General features: G+C 38.5%; 1 protein-coding gene across 1 annotated transcript in view; it reads left to right on the top strand.

Moving 5' to 3' along the window:
• Window positions 1-19367, top strand: part of RAPH1 (Ras association (RalGDS/AF-6) and pleckstrin homology domains 1) — a 92192-nt gene extending 72825 nt beyond the window's left edge. The window contains exons 6-14 of the mRNA XM_026089310.1: window positions 3446-3523; window positions 4898-5057; window positions 8845-8966; window positions 10718-10783; window positions 12234-12377; window positions 13657-13767; window positions 16171-16269; window positions 17079-17199; window positions 18819-19367. Coding sequence (XP_025945095.1) covers window positions 3446-3523; window positions 4898-5057; window positions 8845-8966; window positions 10718-10783; window positions 12234-12377; window positions 13657-13767; window positions 16171-16269; window positions 17079-17199; window positions 18819-18979 — 1062 coding nt within the window. The 3' untranslated portion in view covers window positions 18980-19367. The remainder of the gene's footprint in view (window positions 1-3445; window positions 3524-4897; window positions 5058-8844; window positions 8967-10717; window positions 10784-12233; window positions 12378-13656; window positions 13768-16170; window positions 16270-17078; window positions 17200-18818) is intronic.
• Window positions 19368-23000: the final 3633 nt, after the last annotated feature.

The following is a 23000-nucleotide window of genomic DNA, read 5'->3' as shown; positions in this document are numbered from 1 at the left end:
ATCATGTTTTCCATAACCAAACATAACCTCAGCAAGGGTCAAAAGCCTGTGAGGGCTCAGATCCTTAAAATGCAAGTAGAATGCTCTCCTAAAAGTAATCCCATTAAAGTGAGGATTTTGTGCTGTAATTTTACAGTGATATACACAGTTACTAGAAGAGAGTATCCCTCTCCAGTCAGAGGTGGAGATGGACGTTTCGTGTTTTTGCACAGCATGCGTATGTATTTATCTCCTTTGTGCTTCTACGTAGCACTTATGTGAACACAAAGGCAGTCCTGTCAGGGAGCTGATTCTGCTGAAAAGTAATCTTTCTGCTGCATGAATTTTGTACCAGGCCAGCTCCCCGAGTTGCCCGTGTGGCCACAGCAGCACCACGAGTGACGCAGCCGGAAAGCAGGAAYGCTGCACAAGGAGGCAGGCACCACAGCCCTACCGGGCTTCACCTTGCCTTACGCCACCCAGGAAACTACGGCCTCGGCAGGCAGCCACCATTTGTGCACATGTTTACAGCCCTTTGGGAACTCAGCTAACGTCGCTTAAGTTGTAAAAGGATTTACTAGTGCAGGGGAAATAAATAGCTGGGCTAAACATGGTTGGACTGTAAATGTTTGTGTCCTGCTGGTGTTAGTTTGCGGTGCTGAATGGTTCAGAGCTGCAGGCGGGTATTTGTGTCCCAGTCTCCTTTCTCCCCGGGCAGCGAAGAGCGCTGCTGGCTGAGGAGTGCAAACCGCCCGTGCCTCCTCACGTGGAGTTAGTGCCTTTGCTCCGCGGGCAAGCTCTGCTTGTGTCCGAGCACCACCCCAGCGGCCGTTCTGCTGGCGGCATGTGCGCTACTGGGAGAGAAATAGAGTAAATTCTTGCAAGCTTTGAAGACTTCTGTAGTTACTCTAGTTACTTTATTAAGTAATGAAGATACTTACTTTTTTATCCTGCCCTAATGAAATGGCATTTGTCACATCAGCAATGATGCAGCAATGGCCTGAGAACTAACTGTAAAGCAAAACTTGAATAACTCAAAATCCCTAACTACTACTTGCTTTCAGAAATTCTAATTTTTTACTTCCTTTTCCTCTGTGTATTTCCAGTAAATAGATTAAAACTTCTTTTTATCATTTGTTGCTGGTTAAAATCAGTTCTTATTTTTAGAATATTGTAATTCTGTTTTTTGTTTAAATTTGGACTGAATTTTTTAAAATGCAGTGAAGTATAAATATAGGAAATTCTGATCTGTGGACCTACATTAAAATTGAGTGGCAAATGAAAAGTAATTGCCAGGTAGTAGAACAGTAAATCCTTGAAATCTTTTTTTTTATATTAAAAAAAAGCTTTTTAGGGAATGATAATCTATTATGGACTTTGAGAGCATCAGAGATATGTTAGCTGTGTGACACAAGTGTATAAAAAGGCCCCAGCTGCTTCCCTGTCGCTTGCCCTCTGCAATTGCTGCATGGAGCTGTGTGCTGCGGCTGGGAAGTGCTCCTGCTGGGCTTTGCTGGAGTCAGGCGCTTTGCACAGGTACGCAGTGAAATGGTGTGGAAAATTGGGCTGCTTGACTTTGGTGAAGAGCAAAACCAAATGTACTCTCAACCTTTGTGCATCAGTAAAGGTTTATGATTGAGTTCATGCACAACTTCTTAAACCACAAATTACAGTTTCTCAAAATGAGTGTTAATATAAAAAAGATCTTTTGCTTCTGCTGATTTCAGAAGACGCAGGCACGTAGCATCATTTTTAGAACCTTGCAACTATTTAAAATCTTGGGTTTGGATAATAATTTATTTTGGAGGATGAAAATGGTTAATACTGAGAGAGAGGAAGACTATTTTAGAATTCAAAGTCTATTTTACATTTAAATGATCGCAGATATCATGGTGCTATTTGGTTTTTAACAGAATGCTAATCTGATTTAACCTAAGTTACTTGACACCATCTTTACGATGAATGAAAAGAGTCTTAGTTCCCTGCAGACTAATAAAAAACTATGTTCCTAGGTAATTGAGTTCTCAGATAATGTTTCAAGCCCCATTATTTCTGCTCCCATCAGTTTACTGATTCCTTTTGTTGGAAAGGATTAGGTTTCTCCCAAGGCAATCTATTGTCCTGTTTAGCTCATGTTGTTTCCAGTGCATAGTATGGCCATGAGCATGAGGGGGCAAAAGCTGTTAAGAAAGAATAAGATAAATGGCATAGGAAATACCCTTTTACAGCTGATGGGAATAGTAGCCACTGCACTCAGAAGTGAAAAACTTAAACTCTACAGATTTGAAGACAGCTGAATCCTTATTATTGTATGAAAGGCCACTGTCTAAATACATGGTAAGGAAACCACGGATTACATTCATTTAAGGAAGCAATGCACAGCTAAATGTTTATGGGATGCTGACTGTTATGGAGAAGGACTGTACTACTTTTGATCTGTGAAAAACCTTCATTTTTCTTTGTTAAGGTGGTTGAATAATTTGAGGGGGTGTTTTTTCCTTTTTATATACTTATTTATTGTTCTAGAAATTTTTAAATGATTATGATGTCTTAGATACTTGCCATCATGAAAATCCATATTTCAAGAACTGCAAAATTTGAAACCTGCCTATGGAGATCTTGAAAATAGGGGTTCCTTGTTTATCTTCTCATTTCAAGTTTAATTTCAATGAAAATATCAATGACTTCCAGATATTAAAAGCAAGTATTTGATAGTGTTACAATATAGAGGTTTCTTTAGGATCAGCAGATCTGTATTTTAATGCATTTCTGGTTGTAACAAGAAGAGATTACAAACAGACAAGCATCAAAGATAAGAATGTCTGTTTGCTTTATGTGTCTTCAAGTACTTTTAAAGTGAGGAGAAACACATCCTGGGTTTAGTAAAGAGGATGGAAGTGTTCAATCTCCTTAGCTATTGCAAAATAATTTAATAGATTAAAAGCTTCCAAACCAGCTGGGGTAGTGTGAAATCCTATTTATAGGATTTTTTTTCCAATTCTTTCTGTGTGCTGTTAAATTCTGTTATTTCTYGGTCTGCTATTTATGTTGATCAACCAAAAATCTATTGGGTGTGCTTAACTGCACACTTTCATGGAATGTGGTATTAGCCAAGACTATGACTGTAAATATGTGATGTGTTAAAATATTTGGTAAAAATGCACCAGGCTACTAGAATACGGAATAACAGAGCAACATTGAGTGTTTTGATGCAAAATATATGCCTTCAGTATGTTCTTTTTGTTATAACAGCAGTTGCATGTTTAAATGACAGACGTGTAGAGTAACACTTTCTGTCTTAAAAACAATAGTTCTCATTGTCACTAACAAACTGTTGTGGGTTTTTATTGGTGGGTAAATTAGCCTTTCTGTTCATGTTTTAGAGCATGGTAGCTTCAAAATTAAATACTCTAAAACCAACATGAAGTTTGTGTAACTGGAATTCTATGTGTTGTGTCTCCCCCAGGAGGAACAGGCTGCTAAACTCAAAGCTGAGAAGATTAGGGTTGCGTTAGAGAAGATTAAAGAGGCACAAGTGAAAAAAGTAAGCTATTTATATTATTTTATGAGATCTTACATACTTATTGACATGGAAAATGCACACAAAATTCTACTCATTTTTGTCTATTACCCTAAAGTTGTCCTAATAATAGAAAAAGGGCTTCTTTTTACACTTCATTTTTCTGTAGAGGAGCACTGTTTCTTTAGTGTTCTGATTTTCAGTGATAATGTACTTTCTAATCTAGACTGGACCTAAACAAGAAATCCTAGCATATTGAATAACCTTATGTTTTTCTTAAAGAATGGTTTATTTTGCAACCAGCTGCACATTTAGAAGACTTCCACCCACGCCTGACTTGAAAATCCAGCCTCCTGAGATTGTCTTTGTCTATTAAGCAGTCTCAAATTTAAAATTTAGATCTGTTTTCTTTACAGACCCTTTCTCACTATGCCTAACAGGATTTTTCTATGGTAGACTAAAAACTAGCATTCCAGATTACAGACAGAGGTTACCAGATGTAGAAAGTCTAATGACAATACTTCATGCAATATCAAACAGTAAAAGCATTACTTCCAAATTAGACTTTCTACTTTAATTGTAAAGCTTTTCAGTAACTTAGAATGTCTTATACATTTAGCATTTATAAATCAAAAGCTGCAAAACATCCTGACTGGAGGATGGGATTTAACAAGTCAACTAGTGTGTTATAATGAGTGTATTTTAACTTTGCCAGCTGAGTGATGTGTAAAAAGGAAGCAAATGGCATAATGAGTGGCAAGAAGAATCTATAGTCTTTTCAGTTTTGCGATTAGTTGAGAAAATGGTTGCATTTTTTTCTTTCTGCACAGTGACCTTATTAGTGGCTGAAAATTCAGTGTGTTTTACAGGCAGGTTTGTTTTGCAGTAATTCTCCATACTACCCAATAACAGAAGATTTAAAATAGGTATAGTCTTTATATAATCAGTATTTTTAGAAAATGCAAAGGAAGCAGGCAGAAAGCTTGACTTGCAAATTTGAAAAAAATCTGATTATATCTAAGTTTATGCAGAACTCTTGCACTGCCACCTAGATGTATGAGAAAGATTGGCACAGAGATACTTTATTCATCATAACAGGACAGTTAGGCAGGAATGATTTTCTCCTCCTTAACACAAAGTTAGAGCACATAGCCATTGCATTATGAAGACTTTTTTTTATACCCTCTTACACAGAAAGAAAACAGTGTCTTTGGTAACTGTCCAGGAGGCAACCATCATTTATGGCTCTTTACATTTGGAGGGGGAATTTTGATTGATCTTAATATTTCATGTTATTTTAACAGAATTTGAAGAAAAAAAATCTGTTTTTACTTAAAATGTAGTTTACGTGCAGGAAGTTAATCTCTCTTGTTTCTCTCTTACTTTTCTGCCCATTAGTTGGTGATCAGAGTCCACATGTCTGATGACAGCTCAAAAACAATGATGGTGGATGAGAGGCAGACAGTGAGACAAGTACTAGACAATTTGATGGACAAATCACATTGTGGTTACAGTTTAGACTGGTCATTGGTAGAAACCATCTCTGAATTGCAAATGGGTAAGTAATAATTATAAACATTTATGATTATTATCTATTGATGTAATAATTGTCCATATTTGTGTCTTCAGAATGATTTAAATATTAATTTTCGTAATGTTCATCATCCCATGCTAGGAATGCTGTTTTGTCATTGTGACTTTGCTAGTCAATGTTCAGACTTCAGTTCTTCAGCCACAGCTTATAGAACTTTACTACACACTGCTTCAAAATTACCTGAGAATATTTTCTTCTTTCATATTAAAAACATGCCTGAATTGTAAGGTGTTGTATAGGAATTTTAGTAATGTCCAGTCACTGAGCCTATTGGTCTTGATGTGTCACGATGCACAAGAAAGAGGTAAGGAATAAAAAAGTTACCGTGCATCTCCCTGTTTCTAAATAGTATTTTGTACTGTTCCTAAAAGCTCTTATTACAAGAAGCTATCTATATTTTTTTCTATTAAATATTTTTAATGTGGTTGGCATTATGTGGCTCTAAGAGCACTTAAAACTCCTTTATGTTGCGTTGCAGCTACCACAATTCAAGTTGTTCCTGTTGCCAAAGAATTTAGCATCTAAATGGAAAAGAAGAAAACAAGTGAAAGAAAAATATTACTATTAATCTACATTACTGATGAATAATTGCTTCACAGAGCTGTTAAGCRCCTTGCCTTTTGACTACAGAGAAGCCCAGAACTGAACCCAAATGCCTTGATTTCAAATTAAAGTGCAAATGAATATTTCCTCTCCATTTTGGTCAAGTCTTTCCTGTTTCAGGCAATGTAGCAGGTTAACCTTGCTTATTGTTAGACAAAGAAGGCTGTTATAAGGAACAAGGTGTCATTTGGATCTTCCTAGCTTTCACATGAAAAATAACATCTTACTTGGCTTAAATCCTTAAAATTTTACTAAATGAAACCTTAAATTTGCCCAATTTCAAAACCAGAAATAATTTGCATATACTCTGCATGAACACAGTTTAGGTTTATAAAAATCAAACATGTAATTCTGTAACATTTTACCAATGAGAATAATAGAAATAAATAATCTAATTAGTTCTGCAATAATTTGTTGTTTCTATCTATGAGCCTGTATGTAGCAGAGTCCTGGACCCAAGACTCACTGGGGCCTTTCCCATCCTAGGTTTGCTTCCATAAGATGCTCCCATTCACTCTGTAGGCTGGAGATGATAGAAGGAAAAAGAAGTGGGAAAATATTTTCAGTTTCTGTTAAAACAGAAACAAAGAGCTAGGCTGCATACAGAAACTGATATTTATCAAAATTAACACTGTCACTGAATTAAGATTATTGTGAAATGAAAACCAGGGTTAACAAATCTCTTTTGTTGGTGGTGGTTAGTCAGTATATGCATGCTCCACTCTATGGCCTCAAGTGGTGTACTGGGACTAATGGAATTTGACTCTTGTGTTGGAAGAGCTTCAAACTAAAGAATGAAATCTATTATAATTGCTGGGTTTTTAATTCAGAATACAGCATGACAACTAGGAGACAGAAAAACCGAAGAGAGTTGCAAGAGGGCAGAATTAAATGTCCTTGTATTTTTCACTTTGACCTTCCCTGATCCTTGGTAGGGCACCTGATAATCTTTCACAGAGTTCACATATGTATTTTTTAAGAAGACAATCCAAAATGCAACCTGTTTGCTTAGATATTTTATACTGGAACTCAAAGAAGAAAAGAAAAAATAATTACAACAAACCCTTCACCTTTTGTGCTATTGTGTATTGTATTGCATTATCTTGCAGTGATTCATCTTTCCAAACAATTTTTCTGGCAATACCTATGTAAAAGAGGAAGAAACTCCTTTATCAGAGGATTTTCCTTTAGCTAGGCAGTTTAGGAAGACACAGGATTTCCAAGGCCTGTACACCTTCGGAGTATGTTTTACCATATTGGCTTGCCAGTTGGTTGTTCATTGATTGCATTGAGTGCAATAAAATGCCGTGATAGCATTAAGCTAACAAACTCTGCAGAGAAACAGGTGGGACCTGTGGATTTCCTGATTGTCTTTGCATTTACGTTGTTTGCTTCAAATGTGCGTAGGTAACTAGTTTTTATGAGGAGCCTGAATTAGGTAGGTGCACTTGAAATACAAGACCACCTGTTACAATCTAATGATTTAACTGGTAACTTTCCAAGCACTTTTCGGCAGAGCTCATGTTGTTATTTCCATTTCACAAATGTAGAAGTGGACACAATGAAACGCTTTTCCCAGGGTTACTCAGCAGGTTTGTAGCAGAAACAAAGCTGGAAAGCAGGTTTCTTTTGCATGGGACAGAGTGTTTTCATTTTTATTGTTAGAGCAGAATGAGTGTATGAAGTACCCAGGAGCTATAATGTTTTCAATTTAGAGAGTAGATTTAATAATAGAAACATTGCATTAAATGTTGTTTTACAAATTATAGGTACATGTATATTCTATGAATATGTTGTTTCATACTTCAGTTTAGTTATTGTTCTTCCTGAAGTAGCAGCTGATACATTTTGAAAGCTATCTGTTTTCCCTAATGAGGCTGCAGTGAGATTTAAGCTTTTGTATCACAGCTATCTGAAGTCTATTTGGTTTTGTTCTTCTGTTAAATACCTTTTTTACTTTCTTGGAAGACAGTATTGCTGTGTTGCTGATGGAGCTTGATGGCAAGTCATGAGTTGTAACTTTGAAAGCTTCTTAGATCTTTCTGAGACCTCATGTGCAGTAATGTCCTGTGTTGTGCCTTTGTCATATCAAACCCTAATTCATTCCCAACAGATGATACACTCTGCTTAGTATTCTTAATTACTGAAGATATTAAGGTGTCATCTGTCATCTTGGTCTTCATTAGTGATAGCTTGTAGGTCTGAATGTGATCAATGCCATATGCCCTCTATAATAATGCAGTGTAATTAATTTTGTGAAATAAAATGTAAATCATGCCCTGCTTTCAGATGCTAATGAAAGATCAGGCAAGTCCCAAAGGATTCTGAAAGAAATAATTTGCGAAGTGCCACTGTGTGGCATGTATGAAGAGGGAACAAATTGAAGAAAGCAAGATTCTACTTCAGTGTCTTTTCAATGAGAAAGTTGATCCAGTGGTCTCCCAAAGATATATTCTTTTTTATTTATATTAGAATAGGGATTTTCAGATATTTCTTTACCATTTCAGTAAATTTTGCTCCTTTTTTTTCCCCTCTCTCCTCCTTTGCCTGTTTTCAGTATCCTGTACTGATGATAACCATTTCAACAGAGTCAAAGCTCAGTGTTCTCTGAAGCCCTTATTGATGCAGCATTTATCCAGCAAGATAAATTGTAAGAAATGGGCAGTGTCAGTTTTCAGTGAGATAGTGATGGGGGATGTAGAAACAGATTTCGTACTGAAAAAGCCATCTAATAAATTCTTCCAGGGGCTGTGTGGACCAGAGTAGTTACAGATGTGGTAGCCTTTTTATTTGTACTGATAGCACTTCAGACACTGGCATTTGAGTCTGTTGTGTTAATGTGGGACTGTAAGCTTTGTCAGGTACATATTTACACTTTATTTATTGATGGAACTGTAAGCCTGAAGAGAGGGGAGTGAGAGTGTGAGCGAGTATGTATAAAATAATTAAACCTGGCACATTTGAAAGTTGACTGCAGTCTTTTCATTTCTGAGTGCTTTGTAAGCTTTTTCCCCCATTATATTAGACCTTGAACTGTACTTTCTTTCCTTAAGTACCCTGTCTCCAGATATGACTATAGAGTAAAACATAATGACTATTGCAAAATATGACAGAATCAAATGTATTTGCTCTTTTGTTATTACTGCAGAAAGGATCTTTGAAGATCATGAAAATTTAGTTGAAAATCTTCTGAACTGGACAAGAGACAGTCAGAACAAACTAATGTTTGTGGAACGTATAGAGAAATATGCACTTTTCAAAAATCCCCAGGTAAGCCTGAAGTTCATGTTGGGTGGGTGGGGGGCACACATGCCTGATTGCAGTTTCAGACTTCTTTTGGTAGCACTCCTTTCAATACTTTTATTTTGCAATTAGCGTATATACAAAAACACAGAGCAACTTTACTTTTCAGCACCGTGTACATCCACAGTGCACGTTGTGGTTGGTGCAAAGGCAAGTCCCTACCAGAAAAGCATGAGCTGAAGCAATCTGTTTTCTAATGTGTTCGTGAGTAGTTCTAATAGAGACGAAGGCAAGCAGTTTCATGGCATCTGCACCAATACTTAGTGCTGTTCACATACTCAAATCTACAGGAAAGTTGTTGATATATTACTGTACCTCTCCACTGTGCGTTCTTACTTCGCTGGCAAGAAGGGAAACAGCATCAAATGGGATAGCCACTCAGTGGTCAAATGGCAAGTCTGGAAAAGAGAGTGTGCCCCTCCCAGGGGAAGCTGGGACCTGCCTTTATTCGCCTGTGTTTCCTGTTCCCTCCTTAGGAAACAAAAGGTCCCGCTTCTCTTTCAGGACCGGATTATTGAGTGGTGCTGATGGACATTTCCTCTAGAATTTCCTCTGGCAGTGGTCCAGTATCATAAGGGGGTGGAGGAAAGTGGAAATGAAAACAGAAGTAAAAAGCAGAAAAAGACTCTCTGAAGAATTTGGAATTGGAAAGAACTGTATATAGTATCCCTAGATCTCCCTCTTCACTCTTAGCTACTGTATTGCCTTTGGGGGTCATTTTTATATTCGTATGGTATCTATGTGGTTATTTCTTGGATCCGGTCTCCCTGTTTCACTAGCAAACTGGGTATCAGTTTTGCATGCCCATCCATTGTGACACTATCCATGTAATTAATTTTTTTCAGCAAGAATTGAAAACCAGATCTTATTCAAGTGTTTTGTGATGAAGCAGCAAAACCCTAATATCTTTTTAAAACCACATAGTGGGTAAACACTTACTACCACTACATATTGTAGACACTGTCGCTAAGAATGAGTCACCAGCATAAAACCCATGCTTTAAGGTGTTTAAAACCTTGGTCTGGCTAAACTTCATGAATATTGGGGTTTTTTTCAGAAAGAGCTAGAGAATAGGAAGAGAAAGATTTTCATGGCCCAGTCCTTTCCAAACTGGGGAAGAGTACAAGAACCTTTTATTAAATAAGAAGTTTATATACTTTTGGTACAGTACCTATGCATAGTTAGGGTTCCTTTTAAGAAGACATGTATTTGGTAGTTCTTCATGAAAAATAAATATTTTTATTCAGAGAAACTGCCAGGTAAGGAGGAAAGAAGTATATTACTTCTGTGTGTGCTTCTTTCAAAATACATAAATAATGGCAGGATATGACGAGTTTAAAGGCCCATGGGTTTTTCTTTATACTCTTTTTATTATGGGATTTTCAGGTTCATAATATTTTTTATTTCTAGATACATTGTACCAATTAGTTGTTTGTTTTGTGGAAAGCCAGGACAGTGTTGTTATGAGGCTGTTACATAGGATAGAAGTATGGCCTGATTGATATTTCTGGAAAAGGTGGTTATAACTTATTCTATGTGTTTTTCAGCAGTTTGACAGATCGTTTCAGTTGGACTACAAATTTTTGTTGCATTAATGTATCTTTCTTAGACAGCAGCTGTTTTTTCCTACTGGTATAAAAAGGTAAACAAGAAGTGCTGTTTGGCTTCATTTCAGAATACCTATAGAAATGCTGAGCTTTCTTCTTCTCTCGTTACAGAACTATCTTCTGGGGAAAAAAGAAACCTCTGAGATGGCAGACAGAAATAAAGAGGTGCTGCTAGAGGTAAGACCGCCAAAGCAAAAAGGCCACAGGGGTCATTTCTAAGTTTGAAGCTAAACTCTAAAAGGTTCTGGGAAAATTGAGAATGGAATGTGTTGTTTCTGAATAAATGGCTATTTTACTGCTAACCTGTTTCAGATTAGATCAGTTTATAAAAATGTGTATATTTTTTAAATACTCAAAATATTATGCACTGTGATACCAAAATCAGGGTATCTGTAACTGTGCATAAACACAGTTGAAACTTGCAGAACTATTACCTGTCTTTTGATCTGTGGTGATAGGGATTTTTTTTTTTTAATAGCACTCTTTAAATCATTACGTTCTACAAAATTCTATAGCATCATGTCAGTGACTTGTCTATGATAATATTATTAATTGTATTAGTAAGCAAAGAAGAAAAAATGGTTTCAACTGCATTTTAAAATAAACCACTAAAAATTAAATATAAAAAAGTGTGAGAGTAAAGGAAGTCAGCTAAAACTGAACATATTAAATAGTTTATAGAGCTAAGGGCAACAATAAAAGTAGGTGTGAAACAGATAAAGCAAACAGTAAATAGAACCTCCAAGAGCTGAAAACCACATAGTTGGTTTTGTGCCATTTTTATAGAGACATGCCCATGCTGAAGTGTCATAGCCTCCACTTGATTTCTAGAATAATGATTATGATTTCAATAGTTACACAAAAAAATAAGTTTTTTGAATGTTTAATTTTGGATTATACTTAATAATACGTTTCTGTTTATAAGTAGCATATACATGATTTTACTAAATTATTAATGCAGGTTTTAGTAAGTGATTATCTGGATGCTGTGGATTGAAAAGTTGCTTAGAGCCGTGACACAGAGAGAGTTGTAATGCTACCTAATTCCTCTTATCTTCTTGGATTACTGATAAATCTCGATGCTGCATGTTAATCTGGAATGTGCTTAGAGCATTTGTTTTTCCTCTATTAGCTTTTTATAAATAGAACCTTAAGAGAAGTTGTAGAGTTGGCAGTTAGTAGCAGCAAAGTACACATGCAATGGATTATAGCTACGTCTGATGGATATGTGATTAGATTTTGTGTGTACTCCGATTTATGAGCCTGTATCTGTAAGGTGACCTTGTGCCTTTAAGGCCAGTAAAGCTGTTGGGGTTTCTATTACTGATGAGCGGTGGTTAAAAAGTCTTTTCAGTAGTTAACGTTTTTGTTGTCATTCTTGCTCTGGGAAAATGCTAAGATCCCCTATGGTGTTATGTCTGAATTACTTTCTAGCTTCTACAGTTAATCTCTAAGTCATACTACTGCATGGGGAAAGAGCTGTCCTTGTTACATTTGCATTCCTTAGATAAAGAATGTCGAACTATAGGATTCTCAATTCAGTTAATTCAGTCATTAAAAAAAATATATTGCATGCTGTAAGTTCTGTCTCTTTCTATCTTTCCCAAACCACTGTGATTATCTGCAGGAATGTTTCTGTGGAAGTTCTGTAACAGTGCCAGAAATTGAGGGAGTTTTGTGGCTGAAAGAAGATGGTAAGAAGTCTTGGAAAAAACGTTACTTTCTTCTTCGAGCTTCTGGAATCTACTATGTCCCTAAAGGGAAAGCAAAGGTATATTATTTTAAAGCAATTTTCCTGAAAAATTGTCATCTAATCTCAGCTTGCTGTCAGGCAACAATCAGCTTCCACAGGTTGGGGAAAAATGCATATTGCTGGTAAATCATGTGTGTGCAAGAGTGAGCCTTGAATTTTGGCTTAGCTGTACCCTTGCTTAGAGAGCTATCCCATAATTAAAAGTACTGCTTTATCATACAAGTGTACTATATATTACCATAGTAACACTTAATGCGAACAGTCTAATCCCAAATTTAAAAATGCGGAAGAACCATTGGGTGAGCTTGGGTTAGGTGTTCAGAAATGCCTGGGGAAAAAAAGGATTGGTGGAGTTAAGCGGCTCTCTTTTCTCAAGTAGAATTCAGATGAAGGACCTAGATGCACTGCAAATGCCAATCGGAAAATATCAGAAAAACTCCACAATCAGTCTTCCAAATTTTACTGATTTTATTTAGTTCATATAAATGGGATTCTTTCCAGACCAATTTGTGCTACATTTTCTGAAACTGGTACATACCGTACCATTTCTTCAGTATCACTTGTTACTGTTCTGTATGTTTCTGTAATAAAAATTAAATGGAAAGATGCTAAAAATGCATTATAACTTCAGTGTTGGAATATGGTTGTGAATGAGTCTTCAAGGCTTCAACTGCTCCATAACACAGGAGTGCACTTTCCGCACAGATGGCAGTCAAGAGGAAATTATCCCTGTGCTCTACTAGTGCATCAGCTCGCTTTACAGCTGAATACCTCTCACGCGTTATCTCTACAGTCCTTCGCTTCGTTAGAACAATCTATACACAAGATACCCTGTTAAAATTCTGTGCCCCTACAATCAGTGCCAAATGTTTATAGAGTTATACGCATGGCTGCACTGGAATTTGGACACCTTGATTATTACCAAGATGAAAAGCAATCAGGAGTTGTTAACAAGTTCCTGCTCAGCTAGTCCTATTTACTTTCTCTGGGTGGCAACTATGAATAAACATAGCAGCCTGGTTAAAATGTTGTCAAATGGTAAAATGCAAATAAAACACAAAAAGCCAAACTGAATTCGAAAAAAGATATCCTGGTTCAAAATGAGCATCTGATGTAAGGATTTTATGCATGTCTGTATCTTCTTGTGGTATTGGTAATCTTAGTGTCAGACTGATGCTAATATTAGACCTTAATTAGACCTTGTATTAACAGTAGATCTTAATATGAGACTGATTTTGGCAGAAGTATGGTTTTCTTATCCAGATATTTTGTAACTGAGTATTTTTGTATTTAATAGGTATCACGGGATCTCGTGTGCTTTCTACAGCTTGATCATGTAAACGTTTACTATGGGCAGGACTATCGGAACAAGTACAAAGCACCGACAGACTACTGTTTAGTGCTAAAGGTAACTTGTTAATTGTTTTAAAAATTCTCGTACTAAAAAGAGCATTTAAAGAGAATCAAACACTTCTGCAATATGCTTAGTCCCTTCAAATAAGCACGCTTGCTAATTGTGAGCAGGTAGGAAATAATTCATAGAACTAGTTAACACAATATTAATGTAGGGAAAGATTATAATGTAGGAAACATTTCTTGTAGTAATGTAACAGTTGGAAAGCTATGCCTGTCAGCTTTCAGGGTGAATCTCTGAATTGTTTTAGCTCAGTACATGAGAAATCTAAATTACCATAAATTACAGTGACAAGGAAAAAGGTATGTGTAACTACACTGTCTGTGGAGTTGGTGTAATGACCCCACTTGACAGTAAAATCCATGAAAAATGCTGAAAATGCCATGAGAGGATTAGTGCAGAGGGAAGAAATGACTCTGCAATTTTTTTCTTCCCCATCTAGCTGGCAGATTGCCTCCTGCCAGCTGATCCATGTGCAGGTTGCATGGTGGGACGGGAAAAAAGATAAGAGAGAGCAACAGAGGAATGGCTTTACTGGATTCATCAAGCACTAGGTTCCTCTTGCAGTGGCCTTGATCAGCTGCTTAGAGAAAAATAACAGGGCAGTATTGCAGAGATACTTCCGCAGAACACTCTTCCAGCCTTTAGAAATTCAGGGAGCCGGGAGGTAGATCTTGGCTGTTCAACAGTCCTGGGTGCATTCTTACTCCTTGGGTATGCCCCATCTCTTTGGGGACCCCAGGAATCCCCCTTTATTTTCCTCTGGCAGCTGGATACAGGTTAAATGCAGAAGTATACTCTTCCTTGTTCCTGAACTATCAGTTGCTTTCTGTTTCATTTTCACTAGTTCTTGACTAGGAAGAACCAGTGAACAGTTTTTCCCTGTCTCCATACCACTCATTACTTTGTAAACTTTTGCTACATTGCTCTGAATCATCTTCCTTCCAGGCTGACACGTCCCAGTCTGTTTAATTGTTCCTCTCGCACTAAAGCATAATGCTAAAATCTTTCTGTCTCTCTGGTAACTGTGTGCCTTATAACAAATCAGATTCAGCAAAATAATACTCCTTGAAACACTAATTTCAGGTAGGTGCTTTCTTCTACTGTGCAAGAATTTGCTGTACTATTGTTAAATATGACTTTTGTATGCTAGTTTATAATATTAACTCCTTGGTTCTAAATGTTAGATTTCTGAGAGGTTCTTTTATTTATATACAATGAAATTTTAGATTAAGTCCTAGAAAAAGGTGGCTGATTGGGGACATAATTGTCTGTGCTTCTGTAGACTCTTTTTTGTCATATAACATGTAAACAAAATAGGCTTGTAGTAAAAAAATAAAAGCAGTGATCTAAAATCATAATGAAGTCAGTTGGATATATTCTGGTTATGGAATTGAACATGTTAATGTTCATTGTAAAATAATTGTTTGGAAGACATAGCAAGAGAAAATATTTTGAAAAGAGATTAAATTTTTTTTTATATGTTTGAGACAGTCTTCAGGAAAACTTAAAATACCTATAATCATCTAGCAGAACTCTGTATCATTGAACTGTAAGCCGATAGAGGAAATAATAAGAGATTGAATATTCACAGTTGCCCTGACAGCTGTGAGATATTTGACTTTTACAGAACGGACAGTAAGCAGCTCACTAATCCATCCAGAATGGTTTCTACTGTTTGATTTTGAAAAATATATGTTTCTTATTTGACTCGTGAAATGATAAGTACCGTGTTTTATCTGTCTTATATACACGTGTGGGAACAGCAAGTATTCTAGATGTTATCCCTGTTTCAGTAGAGCAGGGACCATGAAGGCTTTAGAAGCTGAAAATAAAAGAAATTGTGCTTGACAGTGTCTCATCTGTTGAGTGTCTCACCCAAGCCATGAAAAAGCATAGAAGGCCAGTGTGTTTGTTTTCCCCCGTGTGTGTGTTTTCCCCCCCCATGTGTTTTGGTGTGAGAGGAAGGTGAAATATTAGCTTTGTGACTCAGGTGGTGGTTTAGTCCATAGAGCGGTAACAGGAGACAGCCCTTTGGCAGTCTCTTGCTTGTGTTCAGGAACGGTTTTTACAAGCTGAGAATGTTCAGTAAAAACATTTCAGAAGATCCTTAGGGGTTCAGAGCAACCACAACACTAAAATACTAGAAGATTCACCAATTACTAATATTTCAAACCTGAAATGAATGCTCACTGGAGAGACCACCAATTTGCATGTAAAGCAATTCCCCCCCACACCTCCTGAAGTACTCTCATACATTTTTAAAGTTGGCTCAAAATACAGACCACCATTCAAGAGCTTCCAGCAGTAAGTTTTTCTTTCTAGACCTCATCACATAAATGGCTTTCTTTGCATTCCTAGCTATAAAATTGATGAGGATTAACAATTTTTCTGCAGCATCCTCAGATTCAGAAGAAATCCCAGTATATCAAGTATCTTTGCTGTGATGATGTAAGAACTCTACACCAGTGGATCAATGGCATCCGCATTGCGAAGGTAACTTCCTGTAGCCAGTCTTCTTGCCCTGGTGTCATTGTGCTTGGATGTTATTGCTTGGCTCTATTTGCCTTACTGAGACAAATGTCCATCAGTAAGGAGAGGGGAGAAGGGAACACAATCTGTAACTGCATAATTAGTTAGTAGCAGTGGTGTGTCAATATTATCTCTTTAAAACCGTTTAGAGTTATTCAGCAAAACATATAATGCTAAATCTAACTTTTCCTATGTTTAACTATTCTGAACTTGAACTGTGCAATCTTCTTACATGTTTTGTTCCCTAGCAAAATGATGGGGTTTGGTTGTTATGATAATTCAGTAATTGGGCCTTTTCCTCCTATTTCTGCTGCCCATCTGCTTTGTCGCATGACAAAGTCCTTATTGACATCACGGCTAAATTTTAGCCAGTTCCCTTACAGAATTTAAAATGAGGGTTTATGAAAAAAGAGACTTTGAGGTGCACAGAATTGTTTTCTGAGATCAGCAGTTTGACTTACTTTATTCAGTGGCCCATTTCTTGCCTTTTTCTAGATAGTTCAACGCTCTTTCTCCTAGTGTAAATAGATTGTTCTTCTTTCTTTCAGCAATTTAGTAATGAAAAGGCAAAGGGTTGGGAGGAGGGAGTTGCCACTGCTGTTAAATAAAAGAATGAAATTTGCACAGAATTAATGTTGCCTGAGCTCCTTTGCAGAGATCCTACTCTATCTGTGGGAAAAAATGTGGAACAGAGAAGCCTGGGGTGGAGATCAGCAATCTGAAAAGGGTACACAGCCTAGACAGCTGTTAAATTTCTTTGTCATTTTGCTTAGTATGGGAAGCAACTGTACATGAACTATCAGGAAGCACTGAAGAGGACAGAATCGGCATATGACTGGACTTCCTTGTCTAGCTCCAGTATCAAGTCAGGCTCCAGCTCATCTAGTTTGCCAGGTAATAATGTGATCTGTCTCATAGTAGACTTAATTACCTTTTTTTTTTGTCCTCAGCTGTCTGGAGACCCAAGGAGAGGCTAGTGAAGGAAATGGACTATTTCTCCATAGTCTTTTAAACAGTGTTCAGTCTAAAAAACTAATTTATTTTTTTACATGCAGTGGTGTATTTTCAGAACATATTGTAATTTTTCATTCAAGAATATTTTTCTGATATTGAGGAAAGGAAACCTGCTTTCCAATGCTGGATGCTTCTATCTTCACCTATTTGAAAAAAATAAATCAAGGTCTATTATTCAGTGATGCACGGAGAGTTCTGTGTGTAGCTCTTAAACTGCTTTTGTGGGCTGAAATGTTTGAAATTAGTAAGTGGAAAATAGTCCCTGCCCAAAGGCAAAGACTTTTCAGAGAAAAACTTTGAAAATACTGGCTCTGCTCCTTTTTGAGGCTTAGTGTGCCTACAGGAATCTGCTCCTGTTTACCTCTCAGCAGGAGGGGGGCTGTTCTTTTGCAGCAGATAGCAATTTAAAAATTGATGAATGGTTTATAATCTCACTTCACTGTTCAGAGCTAAGTGACACTGTGCCAGGTTATTTTGAGCCCATAGGGGAGTTTTGTTGTCGAAAACAGGTTATTGTGAAAGTGTTTTGTCCATCGCGGATAGTACCACGGGTCAAGAGGAATGTTACTAAGTTGAAAAGGTTTGAAAAGCAGCCTGTGAGAATAAGCTAAACATATTCAGGCTAACCAGGAGAGCACCACACTTTCTCAGTTGTGTGGAGCAGCTTTCCAAGGGCAGTGGTAAATTCTCTGTTACTGACAATTTCTCCATCCAAGTTGGGTGTTTTTCTGAGCAAGCATCTCTTGTTCTGGAGTGCTGAGCCACAGCCCACCAGTCATGCGTGTTTCGCCAGAGCTACAGTCCAGCGTGTGCCTAGATGCCCCCTTTCCCCAGGGCAGTTCCAGACTACGTGGGAAGCAGATGCCAGGCTGGATAAATCGGTCTGGCAGAAGCAGCCTTCTCAAGGTGCCCTGTGGCCCCAGGGCATCCTCTGCATTCACTAGTTGTAAGATGCACGTCGTTCCTTCTCTTCCCCTGGGGAAAGGAGCAGTCAGTGAGAAGCAGGCTGCTGCCTTGGCCAGCACAGTTTGTCTGTCCTCAGCTGATGCCTAGTGCCCCTTCCTAAGGCTGGGCTGGGAAGGAGTGCTGGAGAGAGCCGGTTGCATGCATTTCGTGAATGGCACTTTCCTGAAGCGGCAGGGTGGGGAGCTGTTGGGTATTTGCAGAACCTCTAGGACTGCAGTGTAGGTGTTTTCAGCTTGCAGCATATCTGACACAGTTATCTTTGCAGAGCTTCAGATTTGATTAATAGCAGGGATCTGTTGCTCTGTGTTGTTTTCTGGGCAGCAATCTTTAATTGCCTGCCTATGAGCTAAGGCTTATGCAGTAGATGGTGGAAACAATGTCCTTTAGTGGGATAACATGTTTAACAACTGTGATATTAATCTGTCCCCCTGTGATCAATAAAGGTCACTCAGAGTTGCATTATAAGCACGCTCACTTTACTCGACATTCAGAAATATATGCTAACCATTTTTTAACCTTTTTTTTTTAAACAGAGTCTCAATCAAATCATTCTAATCAGTCTGACAGTGGAGTTTCTGACACCCAGCCAACTGGACATGTCCGTTCCCAAAGTATCGTCAGCTCCATGTTCTCTGAGGCCTGGAAGCGAGGCACTCAACTGGAAGAATCCAGCAAGGTAACAAGAAGACTTTAGTTTGAGAACCAACACCCAACAAAATGTACAAGACAGAGTGACACCTCTTCCATCTCTGTCTTTAGTGGGATTTCTTCTTTTTTTTTTTTTTCAATTCTATATTATTGTCATATACTGTAGTATAATTGTTTTTTCAGCAATCACTTTTTCAGGGAAATACAGTCCTGCAACCTTCTGTTCTTGTTTTTATTTGTGTGCACAGAAGCTCCTTGTTCTTTGAAGGCGTGAGACTGTCTTTCCCACAGAATCCTTTTAACTAGTGTTGAATAAAGACCAAATTAAAAAAATCAGTTGTTAACAAGTTGAATGAAATTCTTTCAGTAAGATCTTTCTTCAGTTAACTAGCCACATCTTTCCATTGCAAAGATGTGAGTAACTGGGGCCTGAAGCCAGGTACACCTATTTAAAATATGGTCCAGTTTTACTCAAATGCTTTCCGTATTCTATGTAAATGGAAAGAGTAAACTTTGATATATTCAAAGCAGAAGTGCCATAGTTGACAGTAATTGTGGATTGAAACAGATTTGGTTTACTGTTGCTGGTAGAGAGATACAAAAGATTTTAACCTATTGATTCCTCAGGTCTGTTGTGGTTTGGTTAGTTTTATGTCTGTTCTGAGGTAGTTGACTGATGTAGTTCCTGGGGAATACCTGCACACGCAGTAGAATTGCCCTTTAAGCTGGTTTATTGTCAGGCTTGAAGGAATTTCCAGGTTCGTAAACAGCCATGACATCAGTAACTGCAGCAGTTACGTGTAGAAGTACATTTGCAGGATGCTGCAAGAAGCTATCTTCACTCCTGTCAGTCTTGAATCTTTCCGAGACCCCAGGTTCAGGCTGGAGAAGCAAGATTTTTAAAACTGAAACTATGGGTCACTACACCAGACATTTGTACATCAGATAAATAACTAAAAATAAGACACAACATCATAGTTTCAAATAAAAATGCACAGGTGACACAACACCTGGGCTGCAGGACTAGACTGGGCTGCATTCCTTGGCATTCATAACTTTTCTGCGGTGCCTGCTGGCTTGGATGTTGTCTATAATTCTAATAGCAATGTAATACTTAGGCCAGGAATGCAACTTGCTAAATTGTGATACGGATTTTTCAACTGCACAAGTGCAACACCTGATGCGTGTTCATCAGCAGATGGTTTGTATTTGTGTACCATGTGCATTATTTCTGCGAGGACTGGGTGCATGCAAAAGATAAGGCTCTTGAATCTGTCTAATGTGTATCCAACAGAGGTGAAAGCGCATTGCTATGAGAACTGAAATGTTATTGTTTCCTAAAGTTTTGTTTTTAATCTGAAAATCTTGCTGTTACACTAAAACTTAAACCCTCTGTGAACTTTCAGGGAAAAGTTGAAAGTTTAGCACTATGGATTTCTGTTCTTAACAGCTCCATAGTGCCACTGGCAATTGCTCATTAAAATAAACCCCCAAAATGTCTATGTTATCTGATTAAAGCATTTTTAAATAAAATAGACTGTTCCCTGTTGAGGGCCATCCATGTTTCAAGATTTCATCATTCTGAGTTTCTTTCTGTGCACAAATCCAAGAAAAGGTATGTTTCTCTTGCTCATGCCTTTCACAGGTGAATGGATTGCCCTAAAACTTCCCAAGAATCCAGCTGAAATGAACCATGTAAAGTTTTAATTCAAAACCCCATTAAAAAAACTGAGCAAATTGGCAACAAATTTAACCTCAGCAATACTATAGTACATGCTTTTTTATCTGGTACAGGGCTGGCCTAAGGACCTTAAGGCTCAGCAAATCAAGCTGACGGTGGAAAATGACAAGCTCTGTGACAAGCAAGGAAACAGCAGTGTTGCTGAAATTGTAATTTATGTGAAAAGGTAGTTGTAGTTGCAGTGATACTGAGATGTGCTGGGATCAGCAGGTTAGTCTCCAAACTATCTTCAGAAGTAGTAATTCCACAATGTTTCAGCTTTGTGAACAAAGCTGCGTTAAGAAATTCATAAAGGCAGGTTGTTGCAAGCGGCAGAATTAATGGAGGTCTTCTCTAAGCCAAGTATCACTGAATACATGCCTGGCTGTGGAAATTTAATTTGTTTCCTTTATGGGGGTCCCTCCTCCTGACATGTACAATATTCTTTCCCCTGCCCTGCATGTCTAATATGCTTTCTGTGAAAATGGCCTCTCTTCAATGGGTGTAAGGCAAATGCTTCTGTGTTTCAAATATACCTAAAAAAAAAAAGGAAAAAAAAGCCATTTAAAAACACAGATAATCTCTCCAGTTCACATTTTGAAAGAGTACCAAATTTCCCAAAGAATATGTTATCCTCCAGTTCACGTTCTTGATGTTTGGGCAGTGAAGATTTCATTATGCGTTGCTTTGGCTCTTAGGTTTGGAACAAACGTTGTTTCAAATTGGATGCTGCAACAGGCGTCAAACGGAGCGCTCACCGTGTGCGCTTTAAGTGACGAGGGATGAGGGGCAGTTCTTTGTTCACGGTTCGCTCTGGTCTCGCTGCTCAGGGCTAGCTGCTCTGTTATGCCTTGGTGTCCCTCTGTCTGTTTTATGCCGCTTTTATTTTTCCTGTTGCCTTTTGCTGTCTCAGGTGTCCAAAGTGAAGCTCAGCACAGCTAAGGTCAGCACTCCCGAGGTGCCTTATTCAGGGCAGAATTAAGGTCAGGGGCTACTGTTTGAAAATTCATTAACTTGAGTGATTGGGACAGTGGTAATTTACAGACTAACACTTGCAAGAGATCAAGATCTCTCTCCCGTTTTGTTTTGTGAACATGTCCATGTAGCTCCAGAGCTTTGTTATACTCCTCGCCCTACATACCTAATCTGACAGGTAGAGGCACACCCCGCGTTTGTTATAAATCACTGCTTGTTGTTTCCGACTCTTAATATTTTTGGTTTTCTTCTGTCCGTATAAAAACTCAGTGCACCTGTGTCTAGAACAAAGTGATGTGCAAACAAGCTCATGCAGTGCAAATGAGCATAAATGAGCTAACTTGTGGCAAAATATATACTAATAAAGCGTAGGTGCCCAGGCTGGTTAGCTGCTGCATTAGTACTGCATTTCTAATGCATGTTTCTGTTTTGTTCACTCTGAAGTGCACAACTTGGCTTGTAGCAAGAACACTTTGTATTGGGGGGGATCTTGATAAGCCTGAGTAGTGTAATTATCTTTTTAATTTTTAACAGAAATGTAAGTTCACAATTTTAGAGAAATAATTTAACCTGAGCAAAACCGAATGAGTAGACTAAAATGTTGCCTGCTGCTTTCCCCTTGCTCCTTCCCTTAGATGGTTTTCCCTTTCTTTCCTCTTTCTTCTTCTGCATAAGATAATACTCAGCTGCATGTCTAGCTTTTGTTTCCCAGGCTAACTTTGTTTTGCAGATCTCTAAAGGTTTCCTTCTGGGGAATTTTGCCTAGGAAATCTCTATTCTCCCTCTTTTTCCTCATTTTTTTCCCTTGGCAGTGTTGGATGTCAGAGCATGTGGAGTGGAAGGGTCTCAGACATGTTCCTGCATGGAGTTTGCTCTTCACGTGTTTCAGAGCAGTTTGGGATTTCTGCGCTTTGTAACGCTGAGCAGTGCGAAGCCCGAGCTGCCCTAAGGGCTTGACAGATGCCGCAGGAGGCCTCACGCTCTTTAACGCCGCTCGTACCCAGCTGAAGAGGGGTCTGCGGAGCCCGTTGCTGCGCCCGGCGTCCCGCCGGGGCCCGGCTCGGGGGAGCGCTTGGCCGGCGACCGCTGCCTGCCTGCCCGGGGGCTTTGCCCCGCCGTGCAGCGCGGCCGGCAGCAGCTCTAGCCCCCCGGGTCTCGCCGCTCCCTCCCTGCCCGCCTTGCCTGTCCGCGTGCGCAACTGTCTCCTGCTGCATCCTGCTGCTGCTGCTTCCTGCATGCTGTAATCTGCCACTGGCTTTTTGCTGAGAGGCACATTTAGACCTTGACTTCATAATCTCTTTGTCTCCCTCCCTCCCTCCCTCTCTCTCTCTTCTCTTTCCCCCTCTCTCCGCTTTCACTAAACCCCCTTCCC

This window comes from Apteryx rowi, unplaced genomic scaffold (assembly GCF_003343035.1).
Source record: "Apteryx rowi isolate R43461 unplaced genomic scaffold, aptRow1 scaffold_12, whole genome shotgun sequence".
NCBI classification, from domain to species: domain Eukaryota; kingdom Metazoa; phylum Chordata; class Aves; order Apterygiformes; family Apterygidae; genus Apteryx; species Apteryx rowi.
This window is presented reverse-complemented; position numbering and strand designations above follow the sequence as displayed.